General features: G+C 39.4%; 2 protein-coding genes across 8 annotated transcripts in view; both read right to left on the bottom strand.

Annotated features, from left to right (window-relative positions):
* The window catches only part of LOC126377897 (uncharacterized), a 119,880-nt gene extending 112,524 nt beyond the window's left edge, over positions 1–7,356 (bottom strand). Inside the window, exon 1 of one of the 2 annotated variants that reach the window (XM_050025949.1) lies at positions 7,129–7,356. In XM_050025949.1, coding sequence (XP_049881906.1) covers positions 7,129–7,226 — 98 coding nt within the window. In that variant the 5' untranslated portion in view covers positions 7,227–7,356. The remainder of the gene's footprint in view (positions 1–7,128) is intronic. The other variant, XM_050025950.1, reaches the window with a different exon arrangement.
* Positions 7,357–7,584: 228 nt separating this feature from the next.
* LOC126377805 (zinc finger protein castor homolog 1-like) overlaps positions 7,585–19,119 on the bottom strand; it is a 132,758-nt gene continuing 121,223 nt past the window's right edge. For 3 of the 6 annotated variants that reach the window (XM_050025657.1, XM_050025662.1, XM_050025658.1), the window contains 9 exons: positions 18,697–19,034; positions 17,900–18,013; positions 17,237–17,385; positions 16,572–16,694; positions 15,602–15,721; positions 15,229–15,324; positions 13,990–14,084; positions 12,510–12,659; positions 7,585–11,902 (listed from right to left, as the gene is read on the bottom strand). In XM_050025657.1, the coding sequence (XP_049881614.1) occupies positions 11,745–11,902; positions 12,510–12,659; positions 13,990–14,084; positions 15,229–15,324; positions 15,602–15,721; positions 16,572–16,694; positions 17,237–17,385; positions 17,900–18,013; positions 18,697–19,034 (1,343 nt within the window). In that variant the 3' untranslated portion in view covers positions 7,585–11,744. The remainder of the gene's footprint in view (positions 11,903–12,509; positions 12,660–13,989; positions 14,085–15,228; positions 15,325–15,601; positions 15,722–16,571; positions 16,695–17,236; positions 17,386–17,899; positions 18,014–18,696; positions 19,035–19,119) is intronic. The other 3 variants (XM_050025661.1, XM_050025659.1, XM_050025660.1) reach the window with 3 other exon arrangements.

The raw sequence follows: 19,119 nt of genomic DNA, 5'->3' as shown, positions 1-19,119 counted from the left end.
CATTATTATATATCTCCTAATATATAACTTGATAAGTTAAAATACTATGGAAGTTTTCAGTTTATGTGTTTTACTAGCTCTTATTAGAGAAGTCCTCCCATGTTTTTCTGGACCAGACATGATTGATGATCTAAACGCGTAAGTTAATTTACTCCTTTTTAGGGTCCGACCTTCAAAAGGAAATACGGAACCCTTATAGGTCCAATTCGTTGTCCGTTAGTTTGTCCAAGCGCTCGATAGAATTCGAACGTTTGTCATGCAGACCTCCGGGCATTTACTTGATCTGCTCTATGGTCAGTCTGGATCTGTTTGATTCTGGCAAGGCTCATGCTTATGTTGTTGCAGGCCTGGAAAGCCATCAGATGGGGAGGAACGCTGGCCGCCAGTACCTGGACTTACGCATTCATATATAAAATCTTGGTCGGAACAAATGAAAAAGCAAATAGAAGGGGGACCGCCTTCCCTCGACGAATTTCCTGACTTACCTTCTCACTGGACAAGTAAGGTTATTATGAATGTAAGAAAGTGAGAATACTATGGAAGGATAATGAATGGGAATTTGATTGTTTATGGTATGAAAGGAGGATGTTTAATGAATGGGACGTAAGGCAGTTTTAAAAAGTAAGAAAGGCGAGTCGATGGTGCGATGTCGGTCGGGTTAGAGGATTTTGTTAAAATATAAGGAGTAAACTTAACAGCCTGGAGGTCCGGGTTCGATTCCCGATGGGGACATTGTCGAAATCACTTTGTGAGACTGTCCTTTGTTTGGTAAGGACTTTTCAGGCTTGAATCACCTGATTGTCCGAAAAAGTAAGATGATTCCGTGCTTGGGAGGGCACGTTAAGCCGTTGGTCCCGGCTATTAGCCGTAAAAACACCTCCACCAACCCGCAGTGGAGCAGCGTGGTGGAGTCAAATTCAAATTCAAAAATATCTTTATTCAGTAGGTAACATAGTTACACTTTGAATCGTCAATTTTTACATAACGAACGTCTCATCCGCCTAAAACTACTGAGTATGTTCCATACCCCCTCCGTTTGATTGAGGGGAGGCCTGGTGCCCAGCAGTGGGACGTATATAGGCAGTTTATGTAAGGAGTAAAGATATATAAAATATCCCGTGTTATTTCTATATCCCACATGAATATGCCGTATCATCTCAATTTCGGACGACCAGTTGATCAGCTATAAATGCCCTAACAAAACTAGGGATCAAAGTGTTTGCGATAGATCCCCATCAGGATTCCAACCCTGAACCTCCGAATCGACTGCCGGTACAAGACACACTTGGATTTGATGACGTCTGTATGTTTATGTATCAATAGATACCTACATACATACATAAACTCACGCCTATTTCCCACCGGGGTAAGCAGAGGCTATAGAATTCCATTTGCTTCGATCCTGACACACTTCTCTTGCTTCCTCCACATTCATCAATCGCATCAATAGATACCTACTTCTCTATATGTAAAAAGAAAATAATATATATTTGTATCATCATCTCGCTTACTATGGGTCTCGTGAGGAGGCTCGGTGTCGCTCAGCGGGCAATGGAGAGAGCTATGCTCGGTATTTCCCTGCTCGATCGAATCAGAAATGAGGAGATCCGCAGGAGAACTAAAGTCACCGACATAGCTCGAAGAATTGCAAAGCTGAAGTGGCAGTGGGCAGGACACATAGCGAGGAGAACCGATGGCCGTTGGGGCGGAAAGGTTCTGGAGTGGCGACCACGTGTCGGACGACGCTCAGTGGGTAGGCCCGCTACAAGGTGGACCGACGATCTGGTGAAGGTCGCGGGAAGCCGCTGGATGCGGGCAGCGCAGGACCGATCGTCGTGGAGATCCTTGGGGGAGGCCTATGCCCAGCAGTGGGCGTCATACGGCTGATGATGATCATCATCTCCCTATTATTATTATTTGAAAGTTGTGAGGCCCGGACCGAATGCAGCCCGCGAGGTCACTGCGACCTTGACAGATCTATTGTGACTCTAAATCCCTACATTTAAATATCCTCCTCTAGACCGATCCGTTCGAATAGATCCAACGTCTTTTTGGGAGAAAGCTCCATGACTTCCTGGGGGTCCATTATGTGGCCCCCAAGTGTACGGCTTCTACTATGTATGAGAGCCTCACAGCTGCATAGCAGATGTAGTGGCGTCTCATCTTCCCCTAAGCAGAATCTGCATAGAGGAGACTCGGTCAGCTCCATTCTGTGTAGGTGCTTATTGAGTCTACAATGCCCCGTGAGGGCCCGTATCAACAACCTAACCTGCCCCCTAGTGAGAGTAAGGATTTTTGATGATAATTTCTTAGAAAAAGGTCTAATCAGCTGCATCATCTCCCTAACTCTATTCCGTTTCTCACAGGGTCCTGACACACCCACATAAACACACACAACCTGACATAAAAAATTGACAGATCCGGTTTATTTTAGAAGCGATTATAATTATTATAATACTGGGTGTTAGTGACCTCGTAACGAACTTTGAGGGATGATTCGGGCCATGATGAGTTAATATGCAGTGGAATTTTCGATCGCAAAAGTATAGGAATTGAAAATAATTAAAAAAAAAACATGAATTTTGCAACGGCAAAGTCCACTTGATAATAATTCTGAAGTGTTTGGTGTCGCGAGCTGATTGGCCGCCTCTATGGCTAGAGTAATCGGATAATTATTGGCGCTCGTTTGATTGCAGATATAGGAAACGCCCAAAGTGGTCATCCCAATCCGCCTTGGTCTGTTACCAAGATAGATCCCGGTAGACCCAAGATCTGCTCTCTAAAGCCTGTCAGGGGAAATTGCACGCGTTTCGTATATCGGTAAGTTGCATAAGCTTATGAGCTGATGTTAGGTCACTGCGATGACGTCAACATGGTATACTTTAGGTACAACTATCTTCTTCTATCGTGTGGCCTGTGAGGTGGATTACCAACCTCATCAACCCTGGTGGCAGGGTTACTATTGAGCCGCCAAAGGCCCCTGACATGACTCATGTAACGACTACGTACCTACTTACTACGTACGACTGCAGGCTTAACGTGCCTTCCGAAATACGGATCGTCTTACTTTCGGACAATCAGGTGATCAGCCTGTAATGTCCTAACCAAACTAGGGATCACAAAGTGATTTTTGTGATGTGTCCCGGGATTTGAACCCGGGACCTCCGGGTCGTGAGCCCACCGCTCAACCACTATACCTCGGAGGCCATTACGAGTTGATGAACAAATATTTCTCTCTCTCTCTCTCTCTCTCTCTCCCTGTCTTTCTCTTTCACACCGCCGCTGAAGGATGTTGACGTCCTCAGTCGTCCCTGGCAGCAACCTAATATTGGTCAATATTAGGTAAGCTAAGATACAGGTTTTTACCTAATAGGGGACAGCAAATCACTTTCTTGTATTTTAAGTAAGTACAACCATTGTAAACTTCATTATAACAGTTATTTTTTGGACATTGTATTTATTCAAATTCAAATGTATTTATTGCATTGCGATGGTCTAGTGGTTAGAGCGTTAGGCTCACGATCTGGAGGTCCGGGTTCGATTTCCGATGGGGATATTGTCGAAATCACTTTGTGAGACTGTCCTTTGTTTGGTAAGGACTTTTCAGGCTTGAATCACCTGATTGTCCGAAAAAGTAAGATGATTCCGTGCTTCGGAGGGCACGTTAAGCCGTTGGTCCCGGCTATTAGCCGTAAAAAACACCTCCACCAACCCGCAGTGGAGCAGCGTGGTGGAGTATGCTCCATACCCCCTCCGGTTGATTGACGGGAGGCCTGTGCCCAGCAGTGGGACGTATATAGGCAGTTTATGATATTGCATTGCTACAGGTCAAGAAGGTCTTAAACAATATTACATACATCCACTGCAGCATACCAGTCTAGGTGTACAATTTTAATTCTAATATATTTAAATTACAATTTGAATTAGATATTAAAATAACATTATTTTATAAATTATCTTTATCTTTATCTTATTTTATGAGGCTGAGGGTTGCCACTTTGAGTCCTCGCACCACCTAAATATTTTGCTAGGGCCGCCACTGGATAAGAATAGAATAGAATAGAGTAGTTTATTTGCCAAAATACAATACAATAAGATGTTGATACAATTTTATGACCAGTGTTTTCAGCTTACACGTAAGCATACAAATATGAAATTATCGTTAATATATTTTATGAAAAAATTTTAAAAAAAATTAAAAATTTTAAAGTCCGAATATGAAATTTAAAAATTCATTTACACTATAGAAGCGATGTTGCAGTAACCATTTTGTCAAGTTTATTTTTAACGTCAATGTGTAGTGTCTGTGTCGATATTTTGTATGAAGTGTCCGGGCTGTGGCGTTAATCCCTTGTTTATGTCACAGATACGCCTACAATCAATTTCGTGGGGTGTGCGAACGTTTCGTGTACAGTGGATGTGGCGGGAATATGAACAATTACTACACACAGAAACGGTGTGAGAAGGTGTGCAAGGGCCCTGGGAAGGGCGATTGTTGCGACGACGACGGCGACGCGGAGAAACTGGCTCGGCAAGAGTCGCGAGACATGAGCCAATTACCGAGGTCAGACTCTTTCATACCATTTCGTAGGGGAACGAAAACCTATGGTAACCCATAGACCTCGAATCATGTGGCAATTTTTATAGCGCAAGTAAATGTCAGGGGGGGTTAAAAATTTAAAAGAGAGATGTAGAACTTCTTCTATAAAATAAGGCAGATAGAGAAAAAAAAAAAATAAATAATAAAAAACATAAAAAATAAATAATAACAAATAATAATAATAATATTTTTTTAATAGTAATATATATATTTTTTTAACTTCCTTTTCTCTATCTGCCCTATTTTTCCCTAAAAAGTAGAATGGAGAATGCTACACCGACAAGAGCGTAGCTCTTAAATTAGTGATGATTGATTTGTCGCTTAGGGCATTAACTACTTGGCCTGACAAGTGCGTACCTTTTATGTTAAGCAATAAAGACGTTAGTTCTTCTTCTATCGTGTGGGTTGTGAGGTGAATTCCCAAGCTCATCAACCCTGGTGTCAGGGTTATTATTGAGCCGCCAAAGGCCCGTCGGTGTAGCATTCTCCATTCTTGTATATCAAAGACCCATTCCTTCACCTCCTTATAAGACACGACGTTCGCCTTCTCTTTAATCTGTTCCATGTAAGATCTTGGTCTTCCCCTTCCTCTCATTGTAGCTTCTATGATGTTTTTAATAAATTCGTCGTGTCTTATTAAGTGCCCAATCATCTTGCCTCTTCTGAACGATTCATATAACGACTACAAAATACTACCCTTTTATTTTAAGGTATTCTAGCAAGGCGATCAGCGATAGTTACGAGAAAGACGACCTCGATAATTATAACTTCACCGCGGCGGAACGCGGCGACCTCGACTCGGACGAGATCGTGTGACGACCACGACGACCATCACTCCCAGTATCAACAAGGCCCCTGATTGGTTCTTTAATTGGAGTGCTCTGGGAGTAATCGGAGGAGCCCTCGCTTTTTCGTACTTAGCCGGTTCATTGTTACACAAAGTGGCCCAGAAGTGCAGGTTCAAAATGAAAAATTAGACAGAGGGGCTCACTGGCTACCAGAAACACCCCCATGTACTTACCTACGTTCAGCGAATATTTACGGTTTATGACATATGACCCATTTTGTACCTTTTTATAGATTTTTTACCTTACTTCAGATATCATCATTTTATCGCTATCTAACATACATACATACACTCAGGCCTATTTCCCACCAGGGTAAGCAGAGACTATAGAATTCCATTTGCTTCGATCCTGACACACTTCTCTTGCTTCCTCCACATTCATCAATCGCTTCATACACGCACGCCGGTTCAGAGTAGATCGTACTAAACCTTTTTTTTCTTCACAATTATTTTATTTTACTTCATAATTATTCCTAAGGATGTGTACCGGTAGGTGAATAAAAAAAACAGTCAAATCAAAGATAAAGACAGCTGCACAAAATTATACGCTCCCGCATTTCGCCTGTTAACTCACATCGTCGTGTGAAGGGGACACTTGAGAACATTTTGGATGAACCGCTTTATCCATTTACCCGCCTTTAAATGTGTAGTAATATACGTATGATAATTTCTCCTCAGAGTTTGGTTACCACGGCATCACACTGTTCGGAAGAATTTCAGAGAAATATAATACCTACATATTTTCTTGTTTCATACTTTCTAGAGCGTGATTTTTCCGTAGTTAGGTTTTAATTTCAATCTTATATTTTTAAGTACATTAATTTGGGATCTTATTTGTTAAGAAAAGTGCTTCCGAAACGAGATTTCGAGATCAAAGCTATCCGGAACATGTCTGAGCAATCATTTTATCAATTCAACGTAATTATCGAGTAAATACAAGAGGAAACCCGCAAGTAAAAGCTAGTAATATATACGTATTTGAAATGGAATGTAAACATTATACCAATTGAAAATCAAAATTTTCGTCCTCGGTTATAGGCGCCATATTGAATTTGCCGTGACGTCACATAGCCTATAACCACCGGACAATCAAAACGCTTCTAGTGACACCTCATTTGTTAAATTCTGACCAGTGGTTTAGAAATTAGGTTGGAACACACGTGCGTACACACATACATACATAGCGATGAAACAAATAACCCTCCTTTTTTCATCGCCGCAGTCGGGTAAAAAGCGCTAGTAACGGTTGTGCAGCGCTAGTATCAAAGAAGCAAATGAATGCCGTGGAAAACGTTATAATACGAACTTTGTCTAACATCATAATATTGTATTATGAATATTATGCTCGTTTTGTGCATATTTCGGTCCCACCTGCTATGTTCCCGCAACATCTATCTGGTTGGGCTCACGAGCCGGAGGGCCTGAGTTCGATTCCCCGTGGCGACAAATCAAAAAATCATTGTGTCCTAGTTCGGTTAGGATATTCAGGCTGATCACCTGATTGTCCCAAAGTAGGATGATCCGTGCTTCGGAAGGCACGTTAAGCTGTTGGTCCCGGTTATTACTTACTAGTAAGTAAGTAGTCGTTACATGAGCTTTGTCACGGGTCTTTGGCGGCTCAATAATAACCCTGACACCGTATATTCTACCTCGCAACCAATAAGTTAAAAGTGCTACGAACCTTACAATCCACAATGAACCAGGACAGCAGACCAGCTCCGCAAGGGCACACATGGCGCGCCGGCTGTGGGCACCCTTAAGTCCTAGATTGAGCGGCATTTCAACACGCTTTAGTGATCACAGATTTCACAATAACACGGTTAACACAGTCCAGAAAGTCATGACCGTCGAGCGTCTGAAACTTTCACACCAAAAGACGAATATAGCGCTAAGACGAAACGTCCGTCCGCGAGCGCGTCCGACAATGAACTGACTCAACTGACCGTCGCATCGGTCAGTGAGGGTGGTTTGACAAAAAATTTAAGGAGAAAACTTTCTTGTCCTACCCACCAAACTCCTCTCGTGTAGCGTCAGAGTTACTATATTGAGCCTTATTTGCTTATTAGCAAGGTTTGATTAAAGTATTTTTTAAAACGTTATAAAAATAATGCAGGTTAAAGAATGAAAACAATTTTATATTATTTTAGATATTCTTTTTTATTTCTAGAACTCATGAGGTAAACGACACTAAACTATTTCCATACCAATTATTTAATGTCAAACAAACTGCTAAAATTATTTTTTTACAGTCGGGTACTACATATAGCGAAGTTTACAAGGGGACTTTCATTTGCCTTCACACTCTATGTTTACATAAATGAAAGTGTTAAACAGTCCAAAATGAATACTGCGCACAAATACTGCGTTTTAAAAGGAGAATTACTTTAATTTATAAAATTACTAAAATTAAAGCTACGTACTCTAAAGATACATAAATACGTTAAATTACTAATAAAATAAGTTTGTGAAAGAAAACTTAAAAGAGTTTAAAACAAAAAAAAAAACGTAAAATTAGATAACACAACAATTGTTTAACAACCAATATTGAAAAAAATATTTTATTGCGTTGCGTCGTACATAGTTTTTAAGGTCCATAACTCACCGCGTCGCCAAGGCCACGTCGACAGTCGACGGCTACGTCGCCAAACAATTTATAATTAAACAGATTCGTTGTCAAAACGTCGCCAAATGAGTTACCTGCCGTACCTACATTTCAATATGAATTGTTTGGCGACGTGGCCATGGCGGCTCGGTGAGTTTTGGCCCCAATGATTTTTGTTATTAAATAAATCAGCGTTGTTTTAAGAATAATATTACATAAAAACGCAAACTCCAAGATAACGCGAATTATAATGAAAAATTATGTATACGTGTAAGTTATTCATAATGCGACTAAATATTTTTATGGCACGGACTATTTTTTGAAAATTACAATTGTAAGTATAAAAAAATACATACTTATTAGCATACAATTTTTTTTCACGATTAACATTTTAAATCCATTGTTTGAGGTTTACGCGGTTATTAACATAATTAAAACATATAATACCGGGTTCTTACCGTGTTAATATCGGGAGTCTCATATCCCTGATAATATTGCGGTAAGAACTCGGTATAATGTGTTTTTATTATTTTAAATTCATTTCTATTTAGAAACGATATTTTAATAAGTACCTCAAGAGTTTAAGCAAAATCTATTAATTTATTCGATCAGTGTTTGTATCTAGACTAGCCTCCGCAGCATGGGTTTCGACTCATAGACGCAGCATATTATATTGTCTATCAGTTGAAGTCTTTAGTCGCGTCGCGCGCGATAGCGTAACCCATGCTACAAGAGCTAGGGTTACCTCATGTTCACAAGGACAACGCCCTGAGACTTAGTTTTCCGGCAGAGGAGTTACCTCAGGTATTCCGGAATCGTTGGGTTACGCACGTCATTTGAGTGATGTAATTACATTAACTGTTATCTCGTATTGTCTGTGACGTTATTTGTAGCTAAAGTTTTAGAAATATTGTTAAATGAGCCATCAAAATCGCTCCTTCGGTGACCTAAATTCACCCACCTAATGAAATTTGAGCTGATTTAGACTTACATTTAAATGTTAACCGTGAAAATTTTGTTCGATAAATAAATCAAAGGAAAGTAAGAGTATGGTAGGAACTGAGGTGACACATATCTTATAAATAAATCATACAAGCTAGGTTAGGTTACATGGTTTGGTCAACAATACATAGATTTGTGCTACTCAACGTTACATTTGGAATCAGATCGCCATTTTGCAATCAGATATTAGATATAATTAATTCCCTTTTAAATTTTTAACTATAAACTGAAAGTTCTGACAAATGCGGTTCTTTGATTAAGTATTTTGTTAAGAATTGAACTAATATAACTAAAAATATGATAAAAGTGCCATGTTGCATTAACTTATTTGACAAATTGAAACAAAGTCTCTTTAAACATCAAATATGTTAATGGTACAGGGTTCTAAAGTATTTATATAATTTTTGACCAAATATGAATGCAATATAATATTATTTATTTAGTAGAATCCTTTTCGAAAGAGTAGCAAACCTTATTTAGTCTAAAACTAATTTGGGAATGGTACAAAAACTGTAGGGAATAATGAAGGAATGCAGAAGGTCTAGGTGTAACTGAATATAATACGTTATGCCCTTTGTTCCAGTGAACTTCATACATTTGCAAATCGTCGTTGCCAATTTAAAAGCTCTTACTTGTCGCCCTCACCAAATTTCTTTTTTGTCAGGATCGAATAGTATTTTGCTCCTAAAACATTCAGTACAAACTCTTATGTACGTAAATATCAATTATCTTTTAATATTTTTAACACACAGACATACAAAAAAAAATCAGGCGGAAGATTTTTTATTTTTTGTAAAATTGACCCGATTGCACATAATAGATTTTAAATTGGCAACGACGAAAAAGGAATACTAGTTTCAGATAAAAACAGTTTCTTATATGTAAACCTGATAATTTCCTCAGAGTGAAAAGATTCAAATACAAGTACAAACAATAGTGTATACATTATTATAGCAAAGAAATTCATTAAATATCTGTTCTTCTCAGAGAATCATCTCACTCTGGGATAATTGCGTAGTATAAATTGTGAAATTCTGATTATTTATTTAACTTAGCGAGATTTTGTCACGTTTTTCTATGACGTTACAGGTTGCGTTAACAAATTCCATAGTAATGTCGTGTTTTGACGTTTAGTAAAAAGTAATTGATTTGTTTAGTTGGAAACTACGCTATTATCAGTTTTTTTTTTAATACGAAACGATGTTTATCTGCTTTAGTTTCTGACTTTAGTAAAAAAAAACTTGTCGCCTATCGTTCCAAGCCCGCGATATTTATTTTTATGTCGCGTTATCGTAATCCATGCCGCGACGTTTCGACTGTATTGCAACATTTGACATGCACCATCGCGAGCTTCAAAAAACTGGATACTTATATGATATCCCATCGGGCGATAAAAGGTTTTTAAAGAATTATAAAAATGTAGTTTATCTGTGAACATAACTTGTTTTATTTATCTTAGGGGACTTCATGGCATACATCGTTATAATATCAGTCATCCAGAGAAAATTTAGTTTTTTTTAACACTTAATGTATGAATTTATGGCATTTTATGGCTACCTCATGGATCACAAACATTAGCACTCCTTTTCTGTACATTAATGTCGAATTTTTGTTTATACATTTTTAAATACCAATATAACAATTACATTTTTTTTATTAACATAATGTTTTCGATAATATAATCTAATCTTATTTACAATGATTTTTTGATTATAGAATTGACATTTTTATTAAATAAGTTTTTTTTTATTAAATATATTTTTGATTTTGTTTTGTAAATCTAGCGGATTTTGTGTTATTTTCTAATTGAACTGGTGATTTTTATTACTATTTAAGTAAAAATGATGTTTAATTGTTACATTTTATAATAGGAAACATCACAAAATCCCTTAATATTGTCAAGATTTTAATCGTTAGGCACAAAATGGTGTTTTTAACCCAATTTTTATTGCCTTTTTTACGCAAAATCTAAATTAATAATACTATCCGTAAAAATGTCTTTTTCATGGGAAACTAATAAATAAAATATATTTTTATATATAAAACTAACGCCTAAGATTGGTCGGGGTTTAGGAATACATACTCCGTAATTTTAGCATGCAATTCTAAATTCTAAATTCACACAAACTTGCCTTGCTTATTTGAAGGTTTTTACACAATTTTCAATAAAACTTTATTCGTGTTGAACACTTGTATTGGTCTTTTAGTCAACACTTTCGATAATCTTTTATACTACTTCTATAAAATTGTATTGTCTTTATTTCCAACGTGATATTAAAATCAATTTGGCACATAATCTGCCCGTCAATTCTGAGGCTTTAGAAAATATGTCTCTCGCAACGAAAATAGACCTAAACATTTGTATCTAAGGCACAATTTCGAGGGAAACACTCAGTATTTGTCACAATAATTACTATACGCACAATCAATCATACATGTTGTTCTTCGTAATAGCACAAACAACTTTTTTTGTAGAATTCCTACACACTAAATTGACATCACTCACACAAATTTTGACGTTGCATAATTCTTGACGTTCACACATTGCCGTCTCAGAGCGACGTCAAAATTTTCTGACGTCATTCGATTTTATTTAATAATACATTTTCAGGGTTTCACACATTTAAAACAATTACAGTTCGTTCACGACATTTAAGTCTATCAAACTTGGTATTAGTAACCGGGGTCGCATGTCAGTTTGTAGCGCTTGTGGAAGGTCCAAGGTTTGCTTCCTGGTGCTTGTATTTGTGTGACGTCATCTGAGAGAGGCCGAGGACGGCGAATCCACACTGGAGGCAATGGTAATGAGTTTGTTTCTTACTGTGTATGCATTGGGGCTCGTAACCGCATCCTGAAAAAAAATATATAATGATGTAAACGTCAATAATTAGAATTTATAAAATAATCTATTACGACGTATTTATTTAAGAATTTGGATTTACTGAAACAAAAAGTAGGTACAAAAAGTATAGACATTGCACAATTTGACGTTCGCCCATTCGTTCCTATCAGAGCGACGTCAAAATATTTTTGACGTCGTTTGGAGTTATTTGACGAAATATTCTTGTGAGAACATGTAATGTTGTTGCTTTACCAATGATTTTTCCTAAATTAAGTATTTTATATATTTCGTGAAAGTATATCTTTTTCCCAAGTATATTTATGTCGCTATGGTCCTGTGGTACATCGGTTTGATATTCAATCGGGAAGCGTCGGTTCGATCCCCGGTATCTGATTTGCACCAATGAGTTATTAAATTTATCTTAAGTGCAAGTTCTCACTAATACGGTTGGCTCGACCATTATAGACGGCGATACGGCTCACCACCTATCACGTTGGTCTGACAGAAAGTTCAGTGAGTGTAGAAACTTAGTTCATCTTGCAATTATGTCCATCCAACGTGAACTCGCATACAGTTATACCTATTAATGAATAAATGAAATTAATGTATATTTTACCTTTACTAGGTGGGAACTTTTCGAAGCCTGCCGCCTGTATAGAATCCAACTTTTGATGCTGTCGCCGATGGGCCACCACTTTGTTCGTGTCTGTACACACGAAGTCACATTTCAGGCAGTGGAAGTGCGAAGCTTTGTTCTGCCCTGTACCTGTAATACAAAAAAATGTTTAGACACGGTAGAGGAGGACAGAAAGATTACTACTACCTAAATCGATTTATTAAAAAAAAAATTCAAGAATATTTATTTTTCAAAATTGGCTTACAAAGTTAGCGCATTTTGAACGTCAAAAAATTAAATTACATATTATGTAACTAGCTGTAAAACTACTACCACATCGGAATCTGTAACGCTGAGGGAAAGACGTGGCCAGAAAACCTCCCAGCACAGGGCCCTAGTCCTACTGTTTCATGATTCATTTATCTTGCAGCATTGCAGCAACGCGACTAATTTAACAACGTCCTTGTGGCTTAACCCAATCTGGTGTCATGACTTTTGTTGTTTTTTTGTGACTTATTGATTTGTCCTGCAACCTGACAGAGGGCAGCAGTAACTGTCAGTACTATTCAGAGGCGGAGGACAGGAGTCCTAGTACGGCTTTGAAATAGACTACTCTGGGCGCCATCCCCCTCGCGTCAGACAGAGTACTGCGGGGCGGAAGGCAAGAGGGAATCTACTGTTCTATTTGTCTCTAAGAAAGTAGCACGGAGAATGCTACACCGACAAGAGCGTGGCTCTTAAATAAGTGATGATTGATTTGTCGCTTAGGGCATTAACTACTTGGCCTGACAAATGGGTACCTTTTATGTTAAGCAATAAATACATTAGTTCTTCTTCTTCTATCGTGTGGGTTGTGAGGCGGAGTTCCAACCTCATCAACCCTGGTGTCAGAGTTACTATTGAGCCGAAGCACGGATCATCTTATTTTCGGACAATCTGGTGATCAATCAGTAATGTCCTAACCAAACTAGGGACCACAGAGTAATTTTTGTGATATGTCTCCACCGGGAATCGAACCCGGGACCTCCGGATCGTGAGCCCAACGCTCAACCACTGCACCACGGAGGTCGTTAATAGAAGACGTTAGTATGTTGTAACTTAACAACCCACAGTGGAGCAGCACCCTGGTTGAGGCTTGTGCAGTGCCCAGCAGGGGGACGTATTAGGATGTTTATGTCATGTTATTATTGCGTATGGCAGACAAAAATAAAATATCCTGTGTGGATCCAGCTTAAGATACCCTAGCCAAGTCTCTGCCGCATCCGTCACACAATGCAGCTCGGCTATGCCACCTGGGAACCGGTGGCACTCGTTCACTATGTGAGATAGGGTTTGATCCGGGTGACCACATTCACAGTATAACGACTCCTTTAAGCCCCATTTTTGATGGTACGACTTTCCATGGTTGGTCAAACACCGGTTCAGTCGGGTCCAGATTTTTCGTTACGTTAATGTTTATGTTATGTTAATGATAACTTACACCTACCGAATGTGGAGGCGTGTGGACAATCTGGTCTCTGACAGTAGACATTAGCTCTGTACTGCTGGAAATCGCCGCCCATCAAGGTGTCCAACCTGTAAAAAAATATAATCTAGGTATAGCAAACTACTTTCCGTTATAGAATAAACAATACGCCGTATGTGGTTTCTCTCCGCTCCGCACCAATTTGGATCGGGCGCCCACTTCACCCCCTCTGGGTCTTACTTTGAGACCCAGATATTTGTATCTTAAGGTAGTATTAACAAACAAATCTCAGCCTTGAGACTGCCCTCAAGTTCGTGTCAATGTGACAGCTCTTATATAAAAACAGGGACTTAAGCATGATCTCGAGGGTAGTCTCAGCTGAGATTAGTCTGTAAATATCACCCTTAGGGTGGTATTATTAAACGAATCTTAGCTGAGATTGCCCTCAAAATCATGCTCAAGTCTGTGTTTTTCTATAAGAACTGTCACATTGACATGATCTTGAGGACAGTCTCAAAGCTGAGATTAGTTTATTAATACCACCTTTACTTTAGTTTTAAATGACCGTGCTAAGGAGTAAGAAGAGAGCGTGGTGTATCTGTCTCGTTCGCACTTACGTGTTAGGTTAGGTGCGATTGAGATTTTAGTATGGGGTGTCCGGGGCGTGCTTCCAACGTAGACATACATACTAAAAGAAATATTCTAAAATAAAAGCGCCATCTAGTAGTTGGCAATGGGACTACGTAGATGACGAATAGACGGCATTGACAACGCAACAGTAATACTATTGAGGAAATATAGATGGCGCTAGAGGTCTTTGGATAAAACAGTCAGTCTAAATACGGGTAGATTTTTGACATTACTTATACTGACTGATTATACCTACTTCGATTGTGTCGAGTCTATTTTGAATTCAGTGCGAGTAAAATAAGTTTATTCCATAGATTATCGTCTCATTTCTGAACCCCTCAAATAATACATAAACTCACGCCTATTTCGCACCGGGGTAAGCTGATACTATAGAATTCCATTTGCTTCGATCCTGACGCACTTCTCTTGTTTCCTCCACAGACGTAGAACAAACGATAATAGGAATATAGAAGGGACACTCCGCCCCGCACTTATAGGTACGAGCTAGGATTACCTCACCCCCGGTTGCGGATCTCTTTAGTCTATTTAAGTCGTTAAGGAGGAAAAGAGCGCGCGGACTGTCCATCTCGCTCGCACGCACGTGTTAGGAACTAGATGGTTTACCTTTCATGTCGAGCAGTGTGTTGAACGAATCGCGTCTTATCACAGAAAGAATAACCGCAATCTTTTCTGGTGCAGTGGAAGTGAGTTTGATGCTCTCTGAAATAAAAAAAAATAGTAATATTTGGGAGTGGAAGTCACAATATAGATTGCGATCAGCTGTTGATCTTAATGTTTTGGAAACGAATAGTGAAAGCAGCTGCTCCATTCCTTCGCTGTTCACATTGAAAGACGCGCTAGGCGATGCGTTTTGGTAGTCAGAGGTACAACCTTCGCAAGATGTACTAAATACCCACACTTCATGGAGCTGTACATATGTAAAGTGAGTACATGATATTGCTCATAACTGTATGTAACGATTTGAGGTACAACTTACCTGTATCCACAATGCTGATAAGCGCAGTCTTCGTTGAACCTAAATCGGAGGTAGCCTTCAGGAATAGGTTCGTCTTTCAACACCCTCATATGTGGCCCTCGGGTGGAATGAGTACGCCTCCTGGACAAACATTCACAGATTAATACAGAGGCCAAATAACTAAAGATAGTCGAATATACTGCTGTCGAATATATGTTGCTTTTACGCTGTTCTGGGAGCAAATAAAAAACATAGAACACATTCAGCTGCTTGTCTTCCCGGGCATGTCGTAAAAACCGAGAGAGGGATTGTGTTCTCTAACATGATGGACTAATGTTATGGGCGATAGGCTGATTCCTTATCACCATAAGATTCATCATATCTAGCTTACGACATCGTATCAACAGTGGCTGCAAGTTGTCTTTGATTACTTGTGGCTCTGCCCACCCCACTAGGGATTACGGGCGTGAGTTTATGTATGTATGTATTCGAGTATATTTAAAAATCATGGTTGGGTCATAAGGGCCCAGAAGTGCACAAAAGTGACTCGACACTGTCTTGGGTTGAAGAGAGCCGTATTCAACGTTTGATTTGTTATTTGAGTGGGGCAGACAGTGCAAAAGAAGGCAAACATTAAAATAAGCTTTCGAAAGTATGTGACTTAAACTTGGGGTTGGAAGGTATTATGTATAATATATGCATATATTTATCAGGGGGTTAAAATAGCCATATCATAGCAATTCATCTAAAAAGCAATATTGCAATTTGACATTTGTGCATATAAAAGTAAGTGCACAATGCAAACGAATGTCAAATAGCAATATTGCTTTCATAGATGAATTGCTTCGATTTGGCCTTTTTAACCCCCCAGATCACGCATATTTCCTGTTAGAGTTGATAGAGACCAGGGGATTCCGCTAACTACGATCTTGACACAGCACCTTCCACTCTCATCAAAGTCTTCAAGCATGCTCGCCGGTATTATACTTACGTCTTAGCGATAAGTTCAGCCTCCTTGTCCAGTCCCGGTGGAAGACCATGCCCTTGCAGCAGACTTTGTTCCAGAAGCAACTCAGGCGGGTACATCATCGGGTAGAGAGGGAAAGGAGATCCACTAGAAAGAGAAATACAAAGTTCAATTTACAACTCTTTTTGGCTTTCGCGCATTATACCAGGACAAGAAAAAGTTGTTTTAAGAATAAAAGGTATTTCTTTCGTTATAAGCTTTTCACGGGGTCCGCTTACCTAACCTGACGATTTGACAGGTCCGGTTTTTTACAGAAGCGACTACCTGTCTGACCTTCCAACCCGCGAAGGGAAATCCAGCCCAATACAGGTTAGGTCACATACCTCCGAAAATGCATTTCTCGGGAATGTGGGAATGTTTCCTCACGACGTTTTCCTTGAGAGAGGCAAGCGTTCTACCAACTGGGATATCACGGCTCTATTAGTTAAGTTTTATTTATTACTTTTATTTTTAATTTCTCGTCACGTGAAGGTTCTTTGAATTAAAGTGTACATATTGACGTGATGATTGTAGGTTTGCCGCGGATGGCAATCACCACTTGACTGGGCGAATAGGGGGCACTGAGGACTCTGTAGACGGTGTGCTTAATTTTAATGCTGATCCCCCTGTTTAAGGCTCAAAATTCTTACCCTTGAGAGAAGAGTGCGACTTGAGCAAGACCAGGTAGCCCCGCCAGCGAGGCCGTATACTGCTGTTGCATCTTCAGCTGATCTTGGAGGCTCCCCTTCCTTCCACCAGCTAGGTATTGTTGGAGAAGAAGACTTTGGACGGCTTGCACCTAAAATGCAAAAATACAGTTTACGTTTAGTTTTTAGCTGAAGAAAATATTGAAAAATTCTGGTCTCAACCCATGACTCATGAACCCATGACTCTTGTCAAGTCGGGACGATTCTGATATCCAATCCATGTGAAAATGGTGGTTGTTCAGGTAATCAACGTAATTTTAATTTAACATGATATAGCTAAAACTATCTATTTCTTTCTTGCACTTATTGTAAATGAAGGACAGCACTGGTTAACACTTTCAAGGACAGAACGTCTAATAACGTTCCGATCCCAAGGTGTCATATTACCTATTATGAACCATCAATGACCCATGATCTTTGTCCGTGAAAGGGTTAAAGAGCTTTCAAACTTGTGGTTATTATTATAGCGTATGGCAAATACAATCCTGCGTGGATCATATATCCAGTTCCCTCAACCAAGTCTCTGCAGCATCAGTCACACGATGCAGCTCGGCTTCCCACCTGGGAATGGCGTCTCCCTTAAGTCCCATTTAATTTTTTTCTTACCTGCTCAGCAGGGTTTGGAGGCCGTTGACTTGGAGACGGCACCTGGCTGGTAGCTGATGCTGACGCGGTGGAAGGCAAGATCGATATTTCTGGGTATTCTCTCTCCAACGTCTCCTGTAGGCAGTTGGCACTGTTATATTGACTAAAAGTAGGCGATGATTGAAACAGAATCGGGATGGAAAACTGTTATTTTATAAATGGTTTTGATAAAAAACATAGATTGCGTTCAGCTCCTTATCTTCCCGGGCATGTCCTAAAAACTGACAGGAGCATTGTGTCCAACCAATCTAATTATGATGGATTATCATGTTGTGTCAAATTGTCAATGAAATTAATCATTATAGTCGTCGACCGAAAGTCCTTTTAAAATCCAAACGCCAGTTTGACTATTGCGTCTGGAAATCTCGGCTTTATTAAAATTGGCTGCGATTTACTGTCTGATTATTTTTGGCTCTGTCTACTTCATTAGGGACTACAAACTTGTGTTGTTGTATTGTAGAATATGTGTTACTGCATATAATTTCGTTCGACTAGACAGAACAAAACTTGGAAATTCTTTCCAGGATTTAATATCATTCTTCGAGTCTCAAAAGTTCTAAGCGCATTTTAATCTTTGACTTAAAGTCGTAAAACCGAAATCCAATGAAGAAGATAATAACATAATATAGGCTCAGGGCTCCCAATTGGGGGAAATACATCTGAAGATAATGATTAAAATTATGTCTGATTGTTGAAATTTTAGTTCTGTGCAATAAAGTATATTTGATTTGATTTAAAAGTTACTATATTACACTCACCTTAGTAGCAGCCAATCCAACCGGGCCTTGTTCTTGATTACTATGCTTCTTAACCATATGACTGAAGAGCAGTTTCAGGTCCACATAGGCCTGACTACAATGCGGACAGTGGTAGTGCAGGTTCATTCCACCAGCGTTCTTGTTCAACGGACAATTCTGGTCGTGGCACGACGGCGGAATTGTGGGCCCAGAACTCTTGGGCATCTCAAATTTCTTCTGGTCAAAGTCCATTCGGAGCTTCATATCCTTTGAGGGTGACGCGTCATAGATGCTTCGTGGCGACGACGTGTTGCTTCTCAAATGCGATGACGGATAAAAGGTTCCCGTCGCTTTTACTACTGAAATAAATATTGAGTTTAAAGCTAGAGTGCTTTTCTTGCCGCTACTTTTTCTTGGCTAAACAGTATTGTGAGCAGCTGCACA

The sequence above is a fragment of the Pectinophora gossypiella genome, chromosome 24, assembly GCF_024362695.1.
Source record: "Pectinophora gossypiella chromosome 24, ilPecGoss1.1, whole genome shotgun sequence".
Taxonomy (NCBI): domain Eukaryota; kingdom Metazoa; phylum Arthropoda; class Insecta; order Lepidoptera; family Gelechiidae; genus Pectinophora; species Pectinophora gossypiella.
Note: the sequence above shows the minus strand (reverse complement) of the source record. Positions and strands in the feature narration are given on the sequence as shown.